This window comes from Microtus oregoni, unplaced genomic scaffold (genome assembly GCF_018167655.1).
Source record: "Microtus oregoni isolate MIOR12 unplaced genomic scaffold, Mior012 000064F_ref0000363, whole genome shotgun sequence".
NCBI classification, from domain to species: domain Eukaryota; kingdom Metazoa; phylum Chordata; class Mammalia; order Rodentia; family Cricetidae; genus Microtus; species Microtus oregoni.
The window spans coordinates 5489396-5513532 of NW_024543874.1; the positions used below are offsets into that span (position 1 = coordinate 5489396).

At 45.4% G+C, this 24137-nt stretch overlaps 2 protein-coding genes and 1 non-coding gene across 5 annotated transcripts in view; 2 read left to right on the forward strand and 1 right to left on the reverse strand.

The window, feature by feature from the left end:
* Positions 1 to 17430, forward strand: part of Galntl5 (polypeptide N-acetylgalactosaminyltransferase like 5) — a 37808-nt gene extending 20378 nt beyond the window's left edge. The window contains exons 6-8 of the mRNA XM_041640565.1: positions 3966 to 4083; positions 14519 to 14668; positions 17251 to 17430. Of these exons, the coding sequence (XP_041496499.1) occupies positions 3966 to 4083; positions 14519 to 14668; positions 17251 to 17430 (448 nt within the window). The remainder of the gene's footprint in view (positions 1 to 3965; positions 4084 to 14518; positions 14669 to 17250) is intronic.
* On the reverse strand, positions 15817 to 15949 carry LOC121440070. Its single transcript, XR_005973324.1, has one exon. It is a non-coding gene; the product is annotated as a small nucleolar RNA SNORA75 (small nucleolar RNA).
* Positions 17431 to 20113: 2683 nt separating the features above from the next.
* Positions 20114 to 24137, forward strand: part of Galnt11 (polypeptide N-acetylgalactosaminyltransferase 11) — a 35871-nt gene continuing 31847 nt past the window's right edge. For 2 of the 3 annotated variants that reach the window (XM_041640722.1, XM_041640727.1), the window contains exons 1-2: positions 20117 to 20258; positions 21620 to 21781. The gene's annotated coding sequence lies outside the window, so the exon portion shown is untranslated. Of the gene's footprint in view, positions 20259 to 21619; positions 21782 to 24137 lie in introns of all 3 variants that reach the window. The other variant, XM_041640723.1, reaches the window with a different exon arrangement.

The window sequence follows — 24137 nt, forward strand, 5'->3', positions numbered from 1 at the left end:
ATTTCTCTGTATTTATTAACTGAACTCTTACCTTTGATGGCCTCAGGCTCTGGATCTGAACTGTAGACATTTCATCCTTGGGGTCAGGTGTGTCTAGTAAATCTCTAATGTTCCTGTTCTTGGTGTGATTAAGAGGGCACAATGAGATTCCTTCTAAGGTGGTGGGATTTTTTTTTCCAAAGAATTACTTTGTTTAAAGAGGCTACTATTGTACACATTTTTATCCTTTTATCAAAGTCCACACAAAATTTCCCAAAGGGAAAGGCACTAATATTTAGAATCCATTAAAAATGAAAGTAAAGTCAAGTGGTAGTGGTGCACACCTTTAATTCCAGCACTTGGGAGGCAGACGCAGGAGAATCTTTCTGAGTTTGGGGCCAGCCTTGTCTACAGAGTGAGTTCTAGGACAGCTAGGGATACACAGAGAAACACTGTTTTGAACACCCCCACTCCAAAAGAAAGAAAGTAAAAAGTGCTGGAGAAGTGTGGTCTGTGGAAAGTTTTTGCACCCTGATAAGCCTCTCTGTTGAAGCAGCAATCTAAATCAGACCGAATTAGAAAAAGCCCAGGTTTAATGGGAAAAAAACAAACAAAAAACAAAACAAAACAAAACAAAAAAAAAACACTCCTGGTTGATTTTCTGGGCCCCCTAGAGGAAACGGGAAGAGAAATAAATCAATAAATCAATCAGTCAATCACCACACATGTCTGTTTTCTGGGGGGGGGGGGGAGTTTAAATACCCTGTGAGTGGTCTTGGGCATCTCTTGGGGAGGAGCCATGTTTGGGGGGCTTTCTTAAGTGAGGCAGTGTTTGGGGAGGGAGAGAAGAGGGAGGGAGATTGAGGTGGAGCTTCCATTGGAATATCCCAGACTCTTTGGGTATCTGGATGCCAGGGACTGGGGTGAAGCTTCCACTGGAACAGTATGGAATGTCGAAATGCTGAAACTCAGCCAAGCAGCAATGGTCACCATGGGGGTCATGCCAGGGACATCCGTGTTAAAGACTCCAAGGAGTGGCAAAGCCTTTCCCCTCTGTGATGCTTGGAGAGATGGTAGAGTCTTCCTCAGATCTGAGTGTGAACATTGACAGTATGTGCAACATGTCCACCATAGCTCCCCGCCCCGTGTTTAAGGCCTTTAGATTGTTCCCCACAGAAACTGTTCCAACTGAGTGAGATTAACTGAACCTGCCTCCTTTTCGGCTGTGTTTAACAACCCTGCTTCACTGTCCTACTGTACACAGGAAACACATTGAGGGAGTGCTGCTGCTACTCCCTCAGAGCTACCAAAGACCCCCTAACCCCAGCTCTTCTGTGTCAGTGCGTCTGCCTGTCTGTCTGTCTGTCCTTTCTTCATTCTCTTATCCACCCTAGTCAGGGTTCTAGGACTCAGGCCATGCAAGCATTCAGGACCTCCCTCATATTGCTTTGGTCAGTGTTTAGCACAGTAACTAACATGGTAACCCCATCCCTTACCACACAAGACCAAATAGAGTGCCACTAGCCAAGCACATACTTTATGACATCCACCTACGCCAAGATTTGGTGACTAAGACTCTGAGAAGCACAGGCTATAAAAGTGAAAATGGGGGATGAGATTGCATCAAACTAAAAGCTCCTGCAGAGCAAAAGAAACAGTCAACAAAGCAACGAGAGGTCTCATAGATTTGCCAGAAAGTGTTTGCAAATATATCTCTGATAAGGAGTTAATATCCAGAATACAGCCAACACTTGGGAGGCAGAGGCAGGCAGATCTCTGTGAGTTGAGGCCAGCCTGGTCTACAAGATCTAGTTCCAGGACAGGCTCTAAAGCTACAGAGAAACTGTTTTGAAAAACAAAACAAACAAAAATTCAGAATATAAAAATTCTCACCAAACAAGAAAAAAAAACTTTAATTAAAAAATAGAAGATGTGAATACACATTTTTCAAGAGAAAATGCAAATGGCCAATGTTAAACAAAAATGTTGCAGTACCCCTCCTCATTAAAGCATGTAAGTCAGCCGGGAGGTGGTGGAGCACACCTTTAATCCCAGCACTTGGGAGGCAAAGGCAGGAGGATCTCTGTGAGTTCGAGGCCAGCCTTGTCTACAAGAGCTAGTTCCAGGACAAGCTTCAAAACCACAGAGAAACCCTGTCTCGAAAAACCAAAACAACAACAACAAAAAAAAACCATGTAAGTCCAAGCCCATTAGGTGCTATTTCACTCCACTAAGACAGCAAAGTCCGTCTTCTATGGCCAAGAATGTAAACATACTATTAGAAAATAGTATCATGGGTTGGGTCAGACGGTGGTGGCGCACGCCTTTAATCCTAGGATCTCTGTGAGTTTGAGACCAGCCTGGTCTACAGAGTGAGTTCCAGGACAGGTAGGAGGTAGAGCTGTTATACAGAGAAAACTTGTCTAGAAAACAGAGAAACCCTGTCTTGAAAAACAAAAATAAGCAAACAAACCAACAAGAAGTTGTAATGCATGTACACAGGGGAATAATGTTTAGTCTATAAACAATGAAATGCCATCAATCATTTTGGTTTTTGTTTGTTTTAAAACAATCTTTCAGGGGCTGGAGAGATGGCTCAGTGGTTAAGAGCATTGCCTGCTCTTCCAAAGGTCCTGAGTTCAATTCCCAGCAACCACATGATGGCTCACAACCATCTGTAATGAGGTCTGGTGCCCTCTCTGACCTTTAGGCATACATGCAGACAGAATATTGTATACATAATAAATAAATAAATATTTGAAAAAAGGGCTGGAGAGGTGGCTCAGAGGTTAAGAGCACTGACTGCTCTTCCGGAGGTCCTGAGTTCAATTCCCAGCAACCACATGGTGGTGGCTCACAACCATCCATAATGAGATCTGGTGCCCTCTTCTGGCCTGCAAGCAAACAGCCAGACAGAATGATTTATACATAATAAATAAATAAAATCTTTTTTTTAGTCAAAAATGTATTTTTTCTTTTTTTTTATTGAGAAAAGGAAAAAAACAAGTTTCCGCCTCCTCCCAGCCTCCCATTTCCCTCCCCCTCCTCCCACCCTTCTCCCCCTCCCTCTCCAGTCCAAAGAGCAGTCATGGTTCCCTGCCCTGTGGAAAGTCCAAGGTCCTCCCCCCTCCGTCCATATCTAGGAAGGTGAACATCCAAACTGGCTAGGCTCTCACAAAGCCAGCACATTAAGTAGGATCAAAACCCCGTGCCATTGTCCTTGGCTTCTCATCAGCTCTCATTGTTCGCCATGTTCAGAGAGTCCGGTTTTATCCCATGCTTTTTCAGTCACAGTCCAGCTGGCCTTGGTGAGCTCCCAATAGATCAGCCCCACTGTCTCAATGGGTGGGTGCACCCCTCGTGGTCCCGACTTCCTTGCTCATGTTCTCCCTCCTGCTCCTCATTGGGACCTTGGGAGCTCAGTCCAGGGCTCCAGTGTGGGTCTCTGTCTCTATCTCCATCCATCACCAGATGAAGGTTCTATGGTGATATACAAGATATTCGTCAGTATTGCTATAGGATAGGGTCATTTCAGGTTCCCTATCCTCAGCTGCCCAAGGAACTAACTGGGGACATCGCCTTGGGCTCCTGGGAGCCACTCTAGGTTCAAGTCTCTTGCCAGCCCTAAGGTGGCTCCCTTAACTAAGAATTGTGCTTCCGTGCTCAAAAAAAAAGAAATGAACCAGTCACAGACAGAAGTCACACTGTCTCACACAGTGGAATTCAAAAGGAGGGGCTCTCTTAGAAGGGCAGAGTGGGATGGGGGCTGCAAGAAGCAGAGGCCAGAGAGCATCAGCCCCTAGAGCCTGTGTAGAGGCGATTGATTGTAAGCAGCCTGGCCCGGGCTCTGAGAACCCAGCAAGGCCTCTGCAAGAGCAGTGAGCACTGTTAATCACTGAGCCAGCGGTAACATTTCATATGTTTTTAGGAAAACTGGAGATCACAAACTCTCTGGAACTTATCTAATATTTTTTACTCCTTTCTAGGTCACCTGCAATGGCAGGAGGAATTTTTGCTATAGACAGACATTATTTTAATGAACTCGGACAGTATGACAAGGACATGAACCTTTGGGGAGGAGAAAATGTGGAGCTTTCACTAAGAGTAAGTCAGACTTCCTTTGTTTTGTTCTATTCTGTTTCCCCATGTAGCTGTATTTGTGTAGAGAGCAGTCTGATGCTTCATTCTGTATTGATGAATGGAACCCAGTGTGGTGCCTACTGGGCCAGAGCTCTTACCTGAGCTCTTACCTGAGCAAGAATCTGACTTTTCATCTAGTTACACTGTTCCCTCCAGGAGCATGCCAGACAGTTCTGGTGAGACTGCAAGGGCACGCAACAGATGATGGGGCTCCCTGGAAACACTTGGTAGGGCTTTTTTATTTATTTATTTGTTCATTTATTTTGGTTTTTCGAGACAGGGTTTCTCTGTGGCTTTGGAGCCTGTCCTGGAACTAGCTCTGTAGACCAGGCTGGTCTCGAACTCACAGAGATCCGCCTGCCTCTGCCTCCTGAGTGCTGGGATTAAAGGAGTGCACCACCACTGCTCGGCTTTGGTAGGGCTTTAAAGCCCCGACCATATGCTTTGTTGTTTTCATAGCATGGTGCAGTAAACTAATAAGATATTTTAAGTCTACGTGGGTTCTCTAGTTGTCTTGATAGTTATATAACCCCTCCCTGTTTTGTTTTTTATTTTCTCCTTCCTTCCTTCCTTCCTTCCTTCCTTCCCTCCATCCCTCCCTCCTTCCTTCCTAGTAGCTGGTCATTTTCGTCATTGTATGAATGAAGAGACTAGAGGCCAATCTCAGGTATCGTTCTTCAGGTCTCGTCCATCTTGTTTTTTGAGAAGTCACTAGCCTAGAACTTGCTGATTAGGTTGCAGCCAGCAAGCCCTAGGAATCCTCCCTTCTCTACCTCCTCAGTGTTGGGATTACAAGTGCGCACCGCTACACCCATGTTCTTTTTTAAGATGGGTTCTGGGGATCAAACCTTCATCCTCACATTTATGTGGCAAGCGCTATTGACTGAGCCCTCTTGCCAGCCCTATTTATTCCTTATTCATTTTTGTCCTTTTCAGCACAGACTTGGTAGGTTTATTGTGTTTACACAGGTATCTCAGCTCCTACTTGGACTCACCTTACACATTTGCTGCTTTCATTATCCCCTCCCCATTCATGCATTCCCTTCTGACCTTGGTAGTATTTTAAATACCAGCCGCTGGCTCTTTTTATTTGGTTGGTGATCCCTTGATTTACTAAGGGATCTCTAAGACTATTGCCCAATAAATTTTCCTCTCTTAGGACTTAACTATGAACACATTCTGTAGCCCAGGGTAGAACTACTTTTGTGAAGGTATGTGTATTTGCAAAGCAAGTGTAGGGGTCATTGAGATGATTCTGTGAGTAAAAGTGCCTGCTGCCAGCTGCCAGGTCTGCAGACCTGTGCTCAGTCCCAGGGAACCCCACAGTGAAAGGAAAGAACCAACTTCCAAAAGTTGTCCTCTGACCTCTACGTGTGACCTGGTCCATTCACCACATGTGCGTGAGGACATACACATAAACAGGTGTGCATGGTCTCTCTCTCTCTCTCTCTCAGTAAAATTTAAAATGTAATGAAAGGCAAATGTGTCCCATTTCTGGTCCTACATTCCTCACAGACAGTAAATGACAGCTAACTTCCTTTTCAAATGAATCAATTATTCCTGGCCAATATTTCCAATGATTCTAATCCCAATGGCTGTTTTGAATCTCTGAAGTATGCTTGGCTCTCTCTATACATAAACAAACATGTAATTTTGTAACTAGTTTATATACTCTTTTGACACTGGCCATTGAGAACAAAATAACAATTTTAAACTGGGCATGTGCCACCACGCCTCTAATCTTAGCACTCAGGAGGCAGAGGCAGGTGGATTTCTTGGAGTTCCAGGTTAGTCTGTTCTTCAGGGTGAGTTCTAGGACAACCAGGGCTACGCAGAGAAACCCTGTCTTGAAAAACTTAAACAAGCAAACAAAACCCTAACAGATCATGCCTGGGCTGACAGGATCTGATGACACAAGCAAGTCTACAGTCAGCTGGAGACTATCTCTTGAGGGACATATTTAGATTCAGTTCCTTTCTGCTAACTGACGACAAAGGCGTATCTTCCCAGTCAAGCTATGCTGCAGCCCAAGCATTCAGACGATGGCACCCCATCCTTTTCACTCATGCAGTGGTGTTTACTGAGGACCTGAGGACCATATTAGTAACTTTCCCATCCTATGACAGAATACCTGACAAAGGCAACTGAAGAAAGGGTTTACTTGGGCACCTGACCGTCATGGTGGGAAAGAACGTGTAGGGCTGGTCATATTGTAGCCATACTCAGAAAGCAGAGAGAGATGGAAGCTGTTGCCCAGCACACTCTCTTTTGTCTATGCTGCCTAGGACCCCAGTGCACGAAATGGTGCTGCCTACTGTCAGCAAAGGCCTTCCTACTTCAATGAAGCCAATCTAGAGACAACCCCAACACAGGCTTTGTCTCCTGGCTGCTTATAGATCCTGCCAAGTTCACAACCAAATTAATCATCATAAGGGACACAGGACAGTGTTACAATACAGCAGTACACAGTATAAAATTAGCTTCTGATGTCATGGCTTTCGTCCTATCAGGGTACCAGTTATTTAATTTTGCTTTTGATAAACACAGTGGAGAAACACAGAGAACTCTGCAATCATCATATAGAAGGGAACTGAGCCATCATTTTTTTTTCATAACCCTCCTGAAGTAGTAGCACTTGAGATGCAAAGGATTATATGAGCGGTTTGTTGGACAGATTCTTTTTTTTTTTTTCTGGATTTTTCGAGATAGGGTTTCTCTGTAGCTTTTGGTTCCTGTCCTGGAACTAGCACTTGTAGACCAGGCTGGCCTCGAACTCACAGAGATCCGCCTGCCTCTGCCTCCCGAGTGCTGGGACTAAAGGCGTGTGCCACCACCTCCCGGCTGTTGGACAGATTCTTATGCCTAACTCACACTACTGAAAAATTTTACAGACGTTAACTCAATGAGATAATGGTACTGCCCTTATCTCTTAATTTTTATGACAAAACAAAGATAGAGTACTTCCCAAGGTCACAAAAACAGAAAGTACTATACTCCAAACCCATTGCTTCCTGCTCTCAGAGAGCCTCCCTTTCCAGTCTTGGGGTGCCAGCACGTCTCTACTGTCTCTGGGTCAGTTCTAGCAAACACGTGTGTAGGAGAAGCTGCCAAAGCCCTGAGTTTTGCTTTGTTTGTTGAGTTCAGTGGCTGTCATGCATCATGGAGAGCAATGGTTCACTAGATAGCCATGCAGCTATGCTTCATACCCAGCCTTTGAATGGTTCCCATAACCAGCTCTGGACTCTTGCGACTCAACAGTCCTGGTTGACATTCAACAAGCCTTGAAGCCCGGCGGTGGTGGCGCACGCCTTTAATTGCAGCACTCGGGAGGCAAAGACAGGCTGATCTCTGTGAGTTCGAGGCCAGTCTGGTCTATAAGAGCTAGTTCCAGGACAGAACCAAAGCTACAGAGAAACCCTGTCTTGAAAAACCAAAACACCACCACCACCACCAACAACAAAAACCCAAAACAATAACAACAACAAAAACAGGCCTTGACCACGTGAAGTTTTAGCTTTCTAATTTTCCAGTACCTGTCTCAATCCTGGCATCCCTCCATACTGCCAATGTGTGCTACTCAAAAACTGAGACCTTGACTTCTACCTTTAAGGGTGACAACCTAGGGAATCCCATTTCCCAGCCTTACTCCCTCCAAGACTGAAGCTCCTTTGTTTGTTCCTTTGTTTGTTTGTTTGTTTGTAGAAAGAATTTCTTTGTAGCCCTGGCTGTCTAGGAACTTACTCTGTAAACCAAGCTGGCCTTGAACTTAGAGATCCACCTGTCTGTGCCTCCCTATAGCCAGTTTAAGGTGTGCATCACCACGGCCCAGTTTAAGACTGTACCTCTTTAGATATAGATGCCAGTTTAAATCCTGCTGGGTGCTCTGATATGAAAACAAACCATAGAGTTCTCATACATTGACATCATGGAAGCTTCAGCAGATTTCCAATACTTTGCTCGTATGTGGACCATCTATCCACTGAGTCAATGGATTATTCTTCGTGGGTCATGTGCTCAGAATTTTTATTACTAAGAATATTAGGAATTAGTCAGTTATTACCTCAGTATCTATCAGTTATTACCACAGTTATGCTGTGGAATGAAGCACCTCAGAAATGGTGTAAAATAGTAACACTTACCTTTTTCTTGCTTATGTCCACAGTGGCTGGGGTGACTCAGCAGAGGCTGACTAGGTTGGGCTTTAGTTGAGTTCTAGCATTATTTCCACAAGTAGACACCATATGGAACATGATCTTCTCACACTGAATGGCAGGAAGATAAAAGTCAAGCCAAACCACACAGCATATTCCACCTTCTGTAGTCATAATGTGACTGACATTCTCTTGGCCAGAGCCTGTAAAACACAAGTCCAGAACTGACGTGTCCTCAGACCCAAGATGAGGGAAGGGCAATGAGCAAATGTTCACTGATCAGAATTGGAATCTGTCACTCTGGGTTTGTGGAATGAACAGCTATGTCAGTGTAAAATTGATGTAAATGAAACTCGTGTTAGGAGAACAAGTGATGCCTTGTATATCAGTTAATTTTTGCCAGTAAATTTTAACTAATGTAAAAAAAACCTGCCTCAAAACACAGGAGCTTGCCGGGCGGTGGTCACGCCTTTAATGCCAGCACTCGGGAGGCAGAGGCAGGAGGATCTCTGTGAGTTCGAGACCAGCCTGGTCTACAAGAGCTAGTTCCAGGACAGGCTCCAAAACCACAGAGAAACCCTGTCTCGAAAAACCAAAAAAAAAAAAAAAAAAACAAAAAAAAAAAAACAAAAAAAACAAACAAACAGGAGCTTAAAACCACAAGCAATTATTATTCCTCACAATTTTTGGTGTTACTGCAGTAGTGCTGGCCTTGGCTAGAATGTCTGATTTTTACAGATGTTGCTACCTGTGTGTTCACCTGGTGCCCACCTCGAATGACTGACTCAGTACCATCTGGGGCAAGGAGAACTACTTGGCCATTTGTCAAGCAGGCTGGCCCAGACTCCCTGACACTCCTGGTCACAATGTTCTCAAAAGTTACAAGAGGGGTCGGGCAGTGGTGGCGCACCCCTTTAATCCCAGCACTCGGGAGGCAGAGGCAGGCGGATCTCTGTGAGTTCAAGACCAGCCTGGTCTACAAGAGCTAGTACCAGGACAGGCTCCAAAACCACAGAGAAACCCTGTCTCGAAAAAAAAAAAAAAAGTTACAAGAGGGGTCAAATCTAGGAAGCTGCAAGCACCTTTCAAGCACCATGCACTCTCCCAACTGGTTTCATCCCTAGTCCTGTTTCTTGTTCACTCTGGATTTGTCCCTAAAGAAGACACATCCATATGGAGATTCCCTTTCCTATGCCACTGTCTATGTAGAGATGGCCACAGCTCTTCCTCTGTCTCCTAGTTTGTGATCCTGTCAGTAGCGGGGTACCTTCATTAGGGAGCATCTGTGACCAACCTAGTGATGAGGCTCAGCTGGCCGAGTGTTTGCCTAGCATGCCCAAAGCCCTGGGTTCAACCCCAACCCCACAGAAAGCCAGGCATGGTGGCACAGGCCTTGTGATCCTTGCATTTCTGGCAGGAGGATCAGAAGTTCAAGTTCATCCTCAGCTATATAGGGAGTCTGAGGCTAGCCTTGGCAAAATAAAACAGAAGACTAAACAAGCAGCTCTCAGGACCTGTGGATCTGGGCTAAAATCTACTGCTTTCCTCAACTTGTTTCTTGACAAACATTTTGAAAGATGTTTTCAGGGGTTTTGTTTTGTTTTGTTTTGTTTTGTTTTTTCGAGACAGGGTTTCTCTGTAGCTTTGGTGCCTGTCCTGGAACTAGCTCTTGTAGACCAGGCTGGCCTCGAACTCACAGAAATTCACCTACCTCTGCCTCCCAAGTGCTGGGATTAAAGGCATGTGCCACCGCTGCCCAGCTTGACATTTTCAGTTTTATTACCTACTTTTTTTAAAAAAAAAAAAAATAAGTTGACTTTTTTTTTTTTATTTTGGTTTTTCGAGACAAGGTTTCTCTGTAGCTTTGGTACCTGTCCTGGAACTAGCTCTTGTAGACCAGGCTGGCCTCAATCTCACAGACATCTGCCTGCCTCTGCCTCCCGAGTGCTGGGATCAAAGCCGTGTGCAACCCCCTCCCCCAGCAATAAGTTGACTTCTGTTTACTGTTCAGTGCATATACCCATAGCCTCTTGAAACTAATGAACCTCCCAAACAAACAAACAAACAACATAGAAAAGGGCTGGAGGTCAGCAGTGAGAGCACTGGTTGCTCTTCCAGAACATCAGGATTCGATTTGCAGCACCTGTTTCGCGGCTCCCTACTAACTGTAAGTCCAGTTCCAGGGAATCCTATGACCTCTTCTGGCCTTTGCAGATACCACACATGTTACACAAACACATATGCAGACAAAACCTCAGACACAAAAAATAATTAAAAAGGTGGAAAAATTAGTATCATGGTAATTATAAAACTGTTAGATACATTAACAATATAACAGCTGTTCAAATTTCCTTAGTTTTTCTTTTAAAAAGAGTGAAACAGATTATTTCTATCTGTTAGATTTTGGTGTATGATGAAGCACCCAGAAAAGAAGCCTATATCAACAACTCTTAGGTCACACTTTCCAATGAAAATGAGAGCCAGTTGGAACACAGGCAGCCAAACCATTGAATAGGTCCATAAAAGACCTAACTGGAGTTCCAGGACAGCCAGGGGGGGGGGGCTACTCGGAGAAATGCTCTTGAAAAACCATAATAATAATAATATAAAACTGGGGGCTGGAGAGATGGTTCAGTGGTTAAGAGCGCTGACTGTTCTTCCAGAGGACCTGGGTTCAATTCCCAGCACCTACATGGCAGTCTACAAATGCCTATAACCCATCTTATAGGGAATCCCACATCTTCAAACAGACAGACATGCAGGCAAAACACAAATGCACATACAATAAATGAACTGTTTTTTAAAAAGATATCTAACTCTTTGGACTTTTGGACTAAGGTTTTTATCTTCTGTGTCTTCTAGACAAGGAATCTGAAGTATTTTTTAAAGGCATTCTGGGAGTTTCTGTCCCCACCCCATCTATTTTCCCTAAATCAGGGTTTCCTGTAGCCCAGGCTGGCCTTGAACTTCATCTTTAGCCAGGGGTGACCTTGAATAGCACCACCTCCTGGGTGCTGGGATTACAGTTGTGAACCACCAAGAGCAGTGTGTATAATGCTGGGGATTTAACCCAGGACTTGCTTGCCAGACAAACATACCCACTGAGTCATATTCCAGCCCCACAAATATGTCCCAGTGAATTTAACTTCCCATAACTGTTCCATAATGATTAAGTGAATTTCCTCAGAAAAATATCTGCAAAATCAGAACTTACAGTCTTGATGAGTTAGCAGAGGGTCATCCAATCTGAGTGTGCATTTGAATCACAGAAGGAGGCTGTGAAAAGGCAGAAGATTGGGCCCAAACCACAGGCTCTGGGTCAGTAGTTGTCAGGGGCCCATGGGTTTTCCTTTTTATCAAGTTTCCAGGCAATGTTGGTGTCACTGGAGTCCAGGAAACAGAATGACTACAGCAAGTATATCATATGGGAGCGGGTGAGATGGCTCAGTCGGTTACGGCATTTGCCACTAAACCTGATGACCCAAGTTAGATCCCTGAGATCCACACAGCAGACAGGACCAACTTCTGCAAAGTTGTCTCTGACCATATACACCACTCCCAAATAAAAAGATGAAAAAGTTTTGAAGATTAATGTGTGTGTGTGTGTGTTTGTGTGTGTGTGTGCATACATGGAGGGGAGGCATGCATTGCTACAGACTATGTATGTAGGTCAGAGAACAACCTACATGAGTCCTTCCCTCCTCTACGGGGTCCTAGGATCAAGCTCAGGTAGTCAGTCTTGGTGGCAGGCATTTCTGTTATGGTTTTTGTCCCTTTAAGAGACAAGCCACACCCATTCCCCTCCCCATCCGCTGAGGCAGGCTGATCTTCAGCTTCCGGCCTGAGCTCGCTCTCTTTTCCATCTTCCTCTGGGAGAGGCAGCTTCGCTTCTGCCTCTCTCCCCACTTCTCTGCTTCCCCCTTCTCTGTCTCTCTCCTCTTCTCTCTCTCTCCCTCTCTCCCTCTCTCTCTGTCCCCCCCTTCACCCTTCCTCCTCCACAACCCCCTGAATAAACATTCAACCTCACCCTGCATGTCGTGTCTATCCATGTTTCTGTCTTCTGCCCGCCCGCCATGTATCTCCCTGCCTGGAACCAGCCATTGCTCAGGGGCCAGCAGCCGTCTCTGTGGCCCACTGCCTGCTGCCACATGGCCCGCCACCACTGCTCTGAGACCAGCAGCTGTCTCTGCCTGGGACTGGCTGCTCCCAGGGCCTGCTGTCTGCCGCCACATGGCCCGCCGCCATCCACCACCGCTCAGACCACTGCTCTGGGACTGGCAGCCATTTCTGCCTGGGACTGGCTGCTCCCAGAGCTCGCTGCCTGCCACCACATGGCCTACTACCACCATTTGGGACCTACAGCATTTCTGCTGCCTACTGCCGCGGGGATCTTGCAGCATTTTTAAAAATAGAATATTAATTTCTACTCAAGAAACTATCTTGCCAGCCCCTCTTTTACAGTGACAAAATAGAAACTCCTAAAATTTCCAAACGAGACTTTTTTTGATGTGTGTATAAATGTGTATGCATATATACTTAAATGTGTGTGTGTGTATGTGTGTGTGTGCGTGCAGGCACATGCCTATGCATTCGGAAGTCAGGAGGATGTCAGGAGTCCTCTTCTATCATGCTGCACCTCTATTCCTTTGAGGCAGATCTCTCTCTGAATCAAAAGCTCACTATTTTTCTGCTAGGCTGGCATCCATTAACCCCCAGTAAGCCTCCTGCCTTCATCTCCCAACCCCTCCAGCATCGGGGTTGCAGGTGTGTGCAGTCATGCCCAGTTCTTTGCATGGATACCAGAGTCCAACTCAGATCCTTGTAGGGAAGTGCTTTTAACCCACTGAGCATTGTTCCTAGCCCAGGGCCTTTAAAACAGTTTTGCATAACCCACACGAAAGACAGTGAGCTATCTTAACGTGTAGTTTCGCATGTCCACACACATACTTGAATTCTGTTGATTAACCCCAGGTGTGCGGATGTACGCTTTCCTACATGGACAATTTTCTTTTTTTTTTTTTTTTTTTTTTTTTTTATTTTTTTTTTAATTCTATTTTATTACTAAGGTACCTGGAGGGACAGCCGTGGGTGCTGGGAACCGAACTCTTATATTTTTGGTTGTGAGCCTAGCCTTTAACGGCTGAGCCATCCCTCCAGGCCTACATGGACAATTTTCAATGACCATATCTTGCTTTCACACAGTGAATGGAGTTATTACAATATGTGCTGTGAAGTGTTTTTATCCATAAACTACAAGGAGCCGGGAGGTGGTGGCGCACGCCTTTAATCCCAGCACTCGGGAGGCAGAGGCAGGCGGATCTCTGTGAGTTCGAGACCAGCCTGGTCTACAAGAGCTAGTTCCAGGACAGGCTCCAAAGCCACAGAGAAACCCTGTCTCGAAAAACCAAAAAAAAAAAAAAAAAACAAAAACAACATAAACTACAAGGAACTGAACCCAGCCAGAAATTGTCTTTCTCCTGGTGTTACTTACACCTGGCAACATGCAGCAGGAAACAAAGAGAATTATTGGCACTCAGAACTCAGGTTCTCAGGCTAGACTTCCTAAATTTGAACCTGAGCTTGGCCACTCAATTGTTCCACATCACTGGGCAAACTTCTTCTTCTTCTTCTTTTTTTTTTTTTTTTTTTTTGGTTTTTCGAGACAGGGTTTCTCTGTGGCTTTGGAGCCTGTCCTGGAACTCGCTCTGTAGACCAGGCTGGTCTCGAACTCACAGAGATCCGCCTGCCTCTGCCTCCCGAGTGCTGGGATTAAAGGCGTGCGCCACCATCGCCCGGCCTGGGCAAACTTCTTAATCAAACTGTGTGTTAATTTTCTTATCTGTAAGTGGGGGAGGGGTAGTCATAGCACCTGTGTTAGAGAATGAGTTTATGAAATTTATTACCTAAAATAAAAGGAATACATATTAGAGATTAGGACTAGCAGTGTAGCTCATCTGGTAGAATGCTTGCCTAGTATGAACGAAGACTTGATTGAAGCCCAGCATGGTATAAACCAAGCATGGTGGTGCACCACTGTACTCCCAGCACTAGGGAAGAGGAGGCAGGAGGATCAGAAACCCAGTGTCATTCTCAAAGAGTGGGTTTGAGGCCAATTTGGGCTACACACACATCTCAATAAGCAGTGTCAAACAAATACTAGGGGTGTGTGTGTGTGTGTGTGTGTGTGTGTGTGTGTGTGTTCTAAAGCAGCTGCTAGTTACTAGTAAAACAATTATGATCTTGTCTAGATTTGGATGTGTGGAGGTCAACTCTTTATACTTCCTTGCTCTCGGGTTGGACATATCAGTAAGGCACAGAATCTCAATAAGCCTGCGCTCGAGAAAGCCTTGTCATGGAACTTACTGCGAGTGGTTCACGTCTGGCTGGACGAATACAAGGTAAGTGATACCTCTGATCTGGGAGAGCAGGTTCTGGGCTGCTCTCAAGAGTCTCCCAGCCGGGCGGTGGTGGCACACACCTTTAATCCCAGCACTCAGGAGGCAGAGGCAGGCGGATCTCTGTGAGTTCGACACCAGCCTGGTCTACAAGAGCTAGTTCCAGGACAGGCTCCAAAACCACAGAGAAACCCTGTCTTGAAAAACCAAAAAAAAAAAAAAAAAAAAAAAAAAAAAGACTCTGCCACCTTTCCAGATCCAAACTGTATTCTTTCCTGCTTGTAAACTGATGAAGCCCCTTCAATTTCTCACCCACTCATGAAGAGTGGAGCCGGATTGGTGAACAGTCCAGCTCTCAACTGGTTAACCCTAAGCGGCTGTCCTTGCAATTTATTTTTTAAAGTTTGAATTTTAGGAACATTCAAGTTTCTCAGAAGTAAATCACCCTGCAGCATCCTTCCCCACAGCTAAATCCGTTTATCGATGGGGAATCACTCTTCTCCTCCCTGCCGCACCGAGCCACTATCAGTTTCCCGGGTAATGTGGTTGGTGTCGGTCTTTGTGCCCACACATGAATTCCTTCCCTATCGACAGTCAAAGATTTCTATTAGCAAGCTTTGCCCCTTGGTTTATGTATGTCCCCAAGGGTTATACCCTGTTCTCCAAGGGCACATCTCTGTCCAGATGCCATGCATAAAGAAATAATGGCAGGCCTCCTCTAAGATAAACGCATAGTATATCTCTGACAGTGTCCTGGTCTTCATCTTATGTTTCTGTCCTAGTCTGCTTTTCTGCTGCTGTGATAAAACCCTGGCCAAAAGCAACTTGGAGAGAGTAATGTCCCTTGTACTTCCACATCATGGACCACTATCCAGAGATGTCAAGGCAGGAACTCACGCAGAGAACATGGAGGCAAACTGCTTACTGGCTTCCTCTCTATGGCTTCTTTAACGTTCTCTCTCTCTCTCTCTCTCTCTCTCTCTCTCTCTCTCTCCTCCCTCCTCCTTTTTTTACCGCACATTTTAAAGTAAGCGCATTCATACACACCAGAACCAAGTCATCCACACAGAATGATTATACAGAAAGTACTTTTATTGTAGGTCACGAAAGACAAATGTGGTAAATTCTGACTAGTCTGAATTTAGATCTCAGAATGTCTCGCACAGTAGACAAATAGACCTCTGTAAAAACAGAAGCTAAGTGCTAGCTCTGTGAATTCTCTCTTCTTCTTGTGCGGATCCATAATCGGCCACCAGCAGACAGAAAGGAGCTCAATGAGGAGACTCCACATGCTTTCTTATCCAGCTCAGGACCACCTGCTCAGGGATGGCACCATCCACAGTAGGCTGGACCTTCCTATAACAGTACTCAAGAAAATGCCCCACATGCCAATCTGATGGAGGCAATTCCTGTTTGGAGCCTGTCTTCCCAGGTGAATCCAGTTTGTGCCAAGATGACAAAAAAAAGTCAGCAGTTTCTATAATTCAAGATTTTTAATTATGAATGTAAAAATGATATTTCTTTTATAATCAGGGAATTGTCAAGGAATTCCTGCCGAGGCAGAGGGATTGCAAGTTCAAGCCAGCCAAGGCAACTTAGTAAGACCCTGTCTCAAAAACAGAGTAGAATGACAGAACTTAAGAGATGGCTGAGAGGTTAAGAGCATATAGCTCTAGTAGAAGACCTGAGTTCAGTTTTCAGTACGCATATCCAGGTAGCTCACAGCCATGGTTAAATCCAGCTCCAGGAGCTATGGTCTCACTTCTGGTCTCTGAAGGCACTTGAACTCAGATATACATATCTCCACAAAGACACATACACATAATTAAACTAAATGTTCTGGCTTGGTGGTATATTAAAGGACTAGCATTCCAGAGCAGAGGCTGGTCTCTCTGAGTTCAAGGCCAGCCAAAGCTACATAAGGAGACTCCTGTCTTAGAAAAAGAAATCTTTAAAAACAAGGAAAGAGGAATATAATGGATACACGTGATGTATTTAGTAGCTATAGTTCTATACAGCACTGCAAACACATAAATTATAGATAACATGCCAAAAAAGTCTCCATATATTAGATATAATTAAGCTGTGTATTTCTCCTAATCTTTTTTTTTTCTTTTTGGTTTTTCAAGACAGGGTTTTTCTGTAGCTTTGGAGCCTGTCCTGGAACTAGCTTTTGTAGACCAGGCTGGCCTCAAACTCACAGAAATCCACCTGCCTCTGCCTTCCAAGTGCTGGGATTAAAGGCATGTGCCACAACCTGCCCAGTGTTGTTTGTTGTTTAAGACAGGGTTTCTCTGTAGTTTTGGAGCCTGTCTTAGAACTAGCTCTGTAGACCAGGCTGGCCTTGAACTCAAAGAAATCCACCTGCCTCTGCCTCACCGCCCATTTTTGGGATTAAAGGTGCTGCCATCACTGCCCAGCTAAAGATAGAGGATTTTAATCTCACAGAAAACTGCTACACAGCAAGAGGAATGAACATTTTTAGTTCCAGTAATGAAAACATGTCTTGATGTTTGCCATCACGACGTGATTACCAAAGCTTTTGTTGCTGTTGTTTAACAAAACGACTCTTTGTTTTCATTTAGGACAACTTTTTTTTTCAAAGACCTTCTTTGAAATATGCATCCTATGGAAACATCAGCGAGCGTGTTGGATTAAGGAAACGACTGGGTTGCAAGTCATTCCAGTGGTATTTGGATAACATCTTTCCAGAGCTGGAGCCATTTATACACACTGATAAAAAGAAACGAAACAATTTTCTTTAATAAAGGGTGAACAAGTCCCCTCGCTCCTCAGCATATTGGCACCACAGGACAAATGTGGAACACCATGGAGCTGTGTGAAATACAATGAGAAATACAATCAGAGTGGCCAGTCTCTCGAATGCCTTTCTTCACCTCTAATGACAGTTCCCCCTTTGTTGCCCATCTGCCATCGAAGTTCTGGGGAGAAGGACCTTGACATTAGAAACGTAAGCTCTCTCATGGTTGAGTTGCTGGTATATGATTGATCCAGATAAAATATATTGATGGTGATTATCTGACCACTTCACTTGGCTGTGATGGTCTGCTCTTGAGGGCCTTCACCAGTCTCATGGGCTGGCATGATTGCCTTAGGAAAATGTTCACAGAGAGCCATGACTGATGTACAGTGGCTAAGTTGGATCAAGCTCCTTTCTTGCAGCCAGTGTAGAGTCTGGGGCTGCCGCCTGCTTGTTTGGGTTCCTAAGAGTGATGTCCAAATCACCTAGGCTTAAGTTCTCCAGGCAGGTCCCTCATATGTTCCTGATGGCCCCTCTGTCCCGAGTCACTCTTTTCTGCATCTTTCATGTCTGTCCTCAGTCCTGTGACCTACAGCTTTCTGGGTGCTTCTTGGATTATGTATGCCTTGTTGTTAAGCTCTAACCAACTCTTAATTGTGTAGAGAGGGCTGGGACAGAGCTGCTGGCTCCCCATCTGCCATACCCAGGGACACCTCAATGCTTAAAGGACTTCTTTGGGGCTTGAGGAATGCTGTAAGGTTCATCGGTTGGAGGTGAGTCTAAGAAGGTCAGAGAGAAGCAATTCACAAAATCTACAAAGAAAATGAGGGAAGAAATACACGGAAAGGACAAAAAGGGGGTGATGTCTTACAGGATCACTGAATGTAGCCTATGCAAACACAAACTGTTTCCTCAGCACTGCCACAAAGTTCCTGAGGGGTTTCTAGCAGGAGCGAGCATCCAGAATGGGGGTTCACTGTTGTCCTCTATTTTGTAAGCTTTACCCCCTCAGGGATACTAGGTGAAATGGTTAATCTTCATTATTACTTTGATAGGATTTAGAGTCACCTAGGAGGTACACCTCTTCTGGGTACGTCTTCTGAGATTGTTTCTTGAGAGGTTTAGCTGAGTAGGGAAAACCCACCGTAAATATGGTGGCTATAACACACGGAGCAGGGACCAGATTCAATAAGAAAGGAAAAAAAAAAGCCGGGCGGTGGTGGCGCACGCCTTTAATCCCAGCACTCGGGAGGCAGAGGCAGGCGGATCTCTGTGAGTTCGAGGCCAGCCCGGTCTAGAAGAGCTAGTTCCAGGACAGGAACCAAAAATAAATAAATAAATAAATAAATAAATAAATAAATAAATAAATAAAGCTACAGAGAAACCCTGTCTCTAAAATTAAAAAAAAAAAAAAGGAAAGCAAGATGTGCATCAGCCTCTCTCTGCCTCCGAAGGATGCAATGCTGACAAGCTGCCTTCTACTTCTGCTACCATGGCTTACCCACCACAGGGGAGGCCGGACCCTCAAATTGTGTGCCAAAATAAGCCCTTAACTTGCTTTAGTCAGGTACAATGCCACACACTGTGATGGTGCACGAATGCACTAGTACCCTTGCAAGAGAGGGCCGTCCCTGAAACAGCCACCAGTTCCAGTTAAGGTGAATTGCTGTGTGGACAGCAATGGAAACTATGAGCACTGGATAGCAACTGTCTAACGAGGGCGGTGGCCATGGAAGGGCACAGGTAAGGGTCATTAGGACCTCAGTCCTGTGGAGAGACCTTGATAGCATGGCATAGCATCCTAAACCCTGACAATGCTGATAGATATTTGGCAGGATCATGTATGGGTTAATTTTGAGCCACTGTGACCACAACTTAAAGGGACAAGAGTTAATGTTGGCTCACGGTGGCTGAGGGTTCATTGTGTGGTTGTTTGGCCATTGCACTTGGACGGAACTTCGGGATGACAGTAGTGTGTGGGGTTAGTTACTTTGTGATGGACAGGAAGCTCAGAGGAGACTTGGACCACTGGACTAGGTAAGATCCTCAAGGGGGCACCCCCCACCCCCATCCTCCTTGCTCCAGGCTGGCCCCACCTCCTCAAGTTTTCCAGAACCTTTGGAAATTGCACCACCGGCTGCACCAAGCTCTACACATACAAGCCTTGGGGGGTGGGACACTTAAAGCCACCACAGCCGGTTAATGCTAGCTGGAGTGATTCATTGATTTGGTTCAAGTGATGCTGTTTTCTTAATAATAAGGGATGCAGAATTTCCTCCCTACATGTGTCCGGTTCCTCTACCAGACACCACGAGACAAGGTTAAGGTCTTGACTGAATAGCATTTATTTCAGAGGTGACAGGATTCAAGATTTAGGTATCTGTCAATGTAATGCAGTATTACTGGACCAAAGACCAAAACCCTTACCATTCTGTTAGAGCTCCTAAATTCTCTCTAGCCGGGTTGTGCCTCCTTCACATTCTTCCTGTGAACAAGTCGCCGGCCCCTCCATCTCCCCTACACTTCTCTCAGGAGTGACTGAGAACGTTCCTGAGAGGACAGCTCTAACGCTTCGGTGGGACAGAGCTCAGCTCCGCGCTGGCCTGGGAGGAGCCGGGGCCGCGTGACGCCAGGCCGCGGGCTGTGACGTCATCCTCGGAGGCGGGGGCGCGCGTGGCGTGACGCGAGCAGCGGAGCCGGCCTCAGCCAGGCTGCGTGTCCTGGGCCGTGTCGCGCGCTGCGGCTCGTGCGGCTCGGCCCGGGCTGTGGCGGGAGCGAAGATGCCACAGCCCGCGCCCCGGAGCGCCGCCATCCCAGGCTGCGGGTGTCGCGGTGAGTAGCCGGCCCGAGGCGCCTGACCCCGCGCGGCCTACGACGGCGCCCGAGCGTGGGCCGCGGCCCGAAGCGCCGAGGCTGCTGTTGCAGGCTGGGTGGCCTGGGAGGCCCGCGCTGCTTCCGGCTTCAGCAGCGGGGATGGGCATTGCGCGGGGCCAAGTTCTCGGTGGCCGTAACTTCCGGGCGGTGTTGTGATTCACCAGGAAAATGTCGATTTTATCATTATTGTTGTTAGTCGGTCAGTGCGGGTCAGGATTTGGACCGCGACTACACGTGAGGCTGGAAAGACAGGACACTTGTTTGCTGCTTGTTTTTCTTTCTCTTCCCGCCCCCAATATGCTTGTTAAAGAAATTGTCTTGTTTAAAAAAAAAAAAAAGAAAGAAATTGTCTTGTATAGTTTGTATGCACCCAAAACTAACGCATTTTTGGATAAATAGGAAAACCAGCAAGTCCCACCCCCTTTCGGTTAGATCTCCCCCTTTCATGATACTAACGTGCTCATGATGGAAGAGTTGGTCTAGTCCTTTCTGTATTTAGGAGAGCCATCAGGGTCAGGCTGGTTGGTTGATTATCTTCAGACATAACCGGAGACTCGGGGGATGCTTCTCAATCTGTGCACCCACCAAAATAGAGTTACTTATGTAACAGGAGTAGTTCCGATTTGGGGAAAAAAAAAAAGACACAAAAACTTATTTCTTGATTTTTTTAAAAAAAAATATGAAATACTGCTTTAAGAAAAAATAGGAAATAACCCATTCTTACTCTCAGTTTCTGTGTGCTCTGCGGGTGAGATGCATACTTTTCATTTTGGACAAGTGTCCTTCAGTCTTATTTAGATTTTTAACATTTTTGTGCTGTTTCTTGCAAGTTTTCATAGTTTATACTACTGTTTTTCTTGTAAAGCATACACAACATGGAGGTTATTGTTTTAATTTTAGTAGTATAATTGGATGGCATCAAGCACATTCATAATGCTATGTTACAGTCAGCGCCATTTATTTCCATAACATTTATATCACCCCTTCAATCTCTCTGAATTTACCTGGCTTAGATACTTCATTGTAAGTAGAATCATTGTCTCTTTCCTTTTATCCGTCTTTAAGTGTATCTGTTTGAGTCTCTGTGATGAGTCTCTTGGTTGTCAGCTTGACTACATCTGGAATTAACTAAATTAAGTCATTTGAAGTGGGGGAGTCACTTCTAATCGGAATCATTGAGGAGGGAAGACACACCTTTAGTCCAGATATTTTGGGGTGGGAAGATCCACCTTTAATCTGGGCCACACCTGCTGCTAGCATCCTATATAAAGGACATGGAAGAAGGAAGCTTCTCTTCTACTTGCTCTTGCCCTCACTAGCAAGTCCATTCCTTCATTGGCATCGGAGCCTGCTTCTTTGGGATTCCAGTGGATACTGAAGAGCAGCTGAGACCTCCCGCCCTGGGGACTGAACGACTGACTACTGGATCCTTGGACTTTCCCTTGTAGACAGTCGTTCTTGGACTAGCTGAAGCAGATCCTGTAAGTCATTCTCATAAATCCCCTTCTGCGTATGTAAAGAGAAAGTTGTTCTCTAAGTTTTGTTACTCTGATAATACAGTCTCTGCTTTCATTCTTTGGAATCCATATGTAAGGTTTGAATGTGAAAAGCTTTGAAGACTTTTTTTTTTTAAACCTGTGCTGATGGCTGAATCTGGCTTTACCTCAACACTCACCTGGATTGGCCCTCAGTATATTTTTTAAATTAATTAACTTTTATTTTATGTATATTTTGTCTGCATGTATGTCTGTACAGCATGTGTATGCAGTGTCTGTAGAGACCAGATCCCCTGGAACTGGATTTACAGACAGTTATCTCCCATGTGGGTGCTGGGAATTGAACCCTGATCTTCTGGAAGAGCAACCAGTGCTCTTAATCACTGAGCCATTTCTCCAGCCTGGCCCTCAGTAAGCTTCATGGCACTTCATATTGCTTGTCAGCATATCCTCTAGATGTTCCTTGGGACCCTTCTGAGATGTTTCATAGGTTCACAGTGTCCCCAAGTGTCCCCCAGGTCTGCGCCTGTTGTACCTTCATTACTTAAAGCTCCCCTGCACCATCGTGGTTGCTATGTAACTTCAACTGCAGTTCCCACATAAGTGAGACCTGGATTCCAATGTGAGGTCATTTCCCTCTCACTGTTCCTTGAATGTAGCATCTCTAAAACCCAAACCACTCCTGACCCTTGTTCTGTGTCGTCAAGAGTTGAAGCTTGGTACTATTGCCTCTTCTTCCTGTGGGGCTTCCCGTTGTGCTGACAAGTGCAGATTGCTGATTTTTCTCTACCTCTCTGCTCATTTTCACAGCCCAAGGCCAAGCCCAGGTGGCTTCCCCGTAGGATTGTTCTCACTGGTAGCTTGATTCTACCATATTCATCCTTCTATCCCAAACGGTTTTGTACACAGCTGTCAGGACTTTGTTCCTAAGATGGGTAGAAGAGTTGCTTAGAGACATTAGCTAGCCATTTTCACCCCACGTTCCAATAGGTTCTCACTCTGTAGCCCAGACTGGCCTCAGCTTCCCACAGGCTGGGATTATAAGAATGAGCTGCCACGCCCAGTTCATTAAATCTCAGCCTGTCTTCCTACAATTAGTCATTCAGCTTCCACTAGCCTTGAAGCCCTCACAACCCATTGGTGAGTTAACCGATAACCTTTCAGGTAGGTCTGGAGAGATAGATGGCTCAGCGGTTAAGAGGAAGTAGTGTTCTTGCAGAGAAACCCAGGTCAGGAGCCCGGGGCACGCAGGCAGATTTCTGTGAGTTCGAGGCCAGCCTGGTCTACAAGAGCTAGTTCCAGAACAGGCTCCAAAGCCACAGAGAAACCCTGTCTACCGGCACCTGCACGCACATGTACATACTCATCCCCACATACATATGGTTAAAAATAAAAATAAAAAATTGTTTGGGGAGTTCTGCTTCCTTTTACCAAAAGTAACATCCGGGAACATAGCCACAGTGTCGATGTTGGTGTAGTTAAGGCAGAGTGGTCCTGTCTTACAGTGATTCCACCCTCACTTTTAGAATTCCCTGAACCCTGGATCTCTAACCTCTGGCAATCACTAATCTCTTTCATCTGCATAGTTTTGTCATATCAAGAGTCTTACATAAATTTAATCATCAAGTATCTATCTTTAGGGATTTGATTTGTTCATTTCACCAGTCAGTCCAATCTCTTGCATTTATCAGTTGGAAAAATGCTGTTTTTAGGGGAAATTTGGGGCTGAATGACTTGTTGAGGACTGGCCTGTGCCTAATAGAGATGCATAATACTCCTGGTCTTTACCCTTAATGGGACTCCTTCTCAACCCTAATGGGACAACCAAAAAACATTGCCAGGTTTTATAAAAGTCCCTGGGGTGCCAAATTTCTTTCCCAGGTAACAGCTGTTTTTCCCAACCCTTGGCTTGAGGATCACTGGAATTTGAGAATGAAAAGTAGACCTAGCACTAGAAGACAGGTTTTACAGCACAGTCCCTCAGCTGTACTTGTGCACACTCTTCACATACGTTTCCCTCCGAGCATCCCGCTATTCAGATACACATTGGAAACTACAGTGAAAGCTGCATGACATTCTGTGGAAAAAAGGTAGTAGTGAGGAAGGAATAGTTGATATGTATACTATTAGATGCACTAGAATCTGTGCTCTTTGACCCCATGGACAAGAGTTAGCTAAAGGCCAGATTGTGTATGTGCTGTATATGCTTACCCTCTGAGTCAGACAACCACATCTTCAAGGAGTTGAGCTGTGCGTGCTTGAAAAAGGTCATCCCAGCTGGTCGTGTTGATTAGTACATCTCTTAGAGGGGAGGGGACAGCCAGCTGAGTATCCAGGGGCT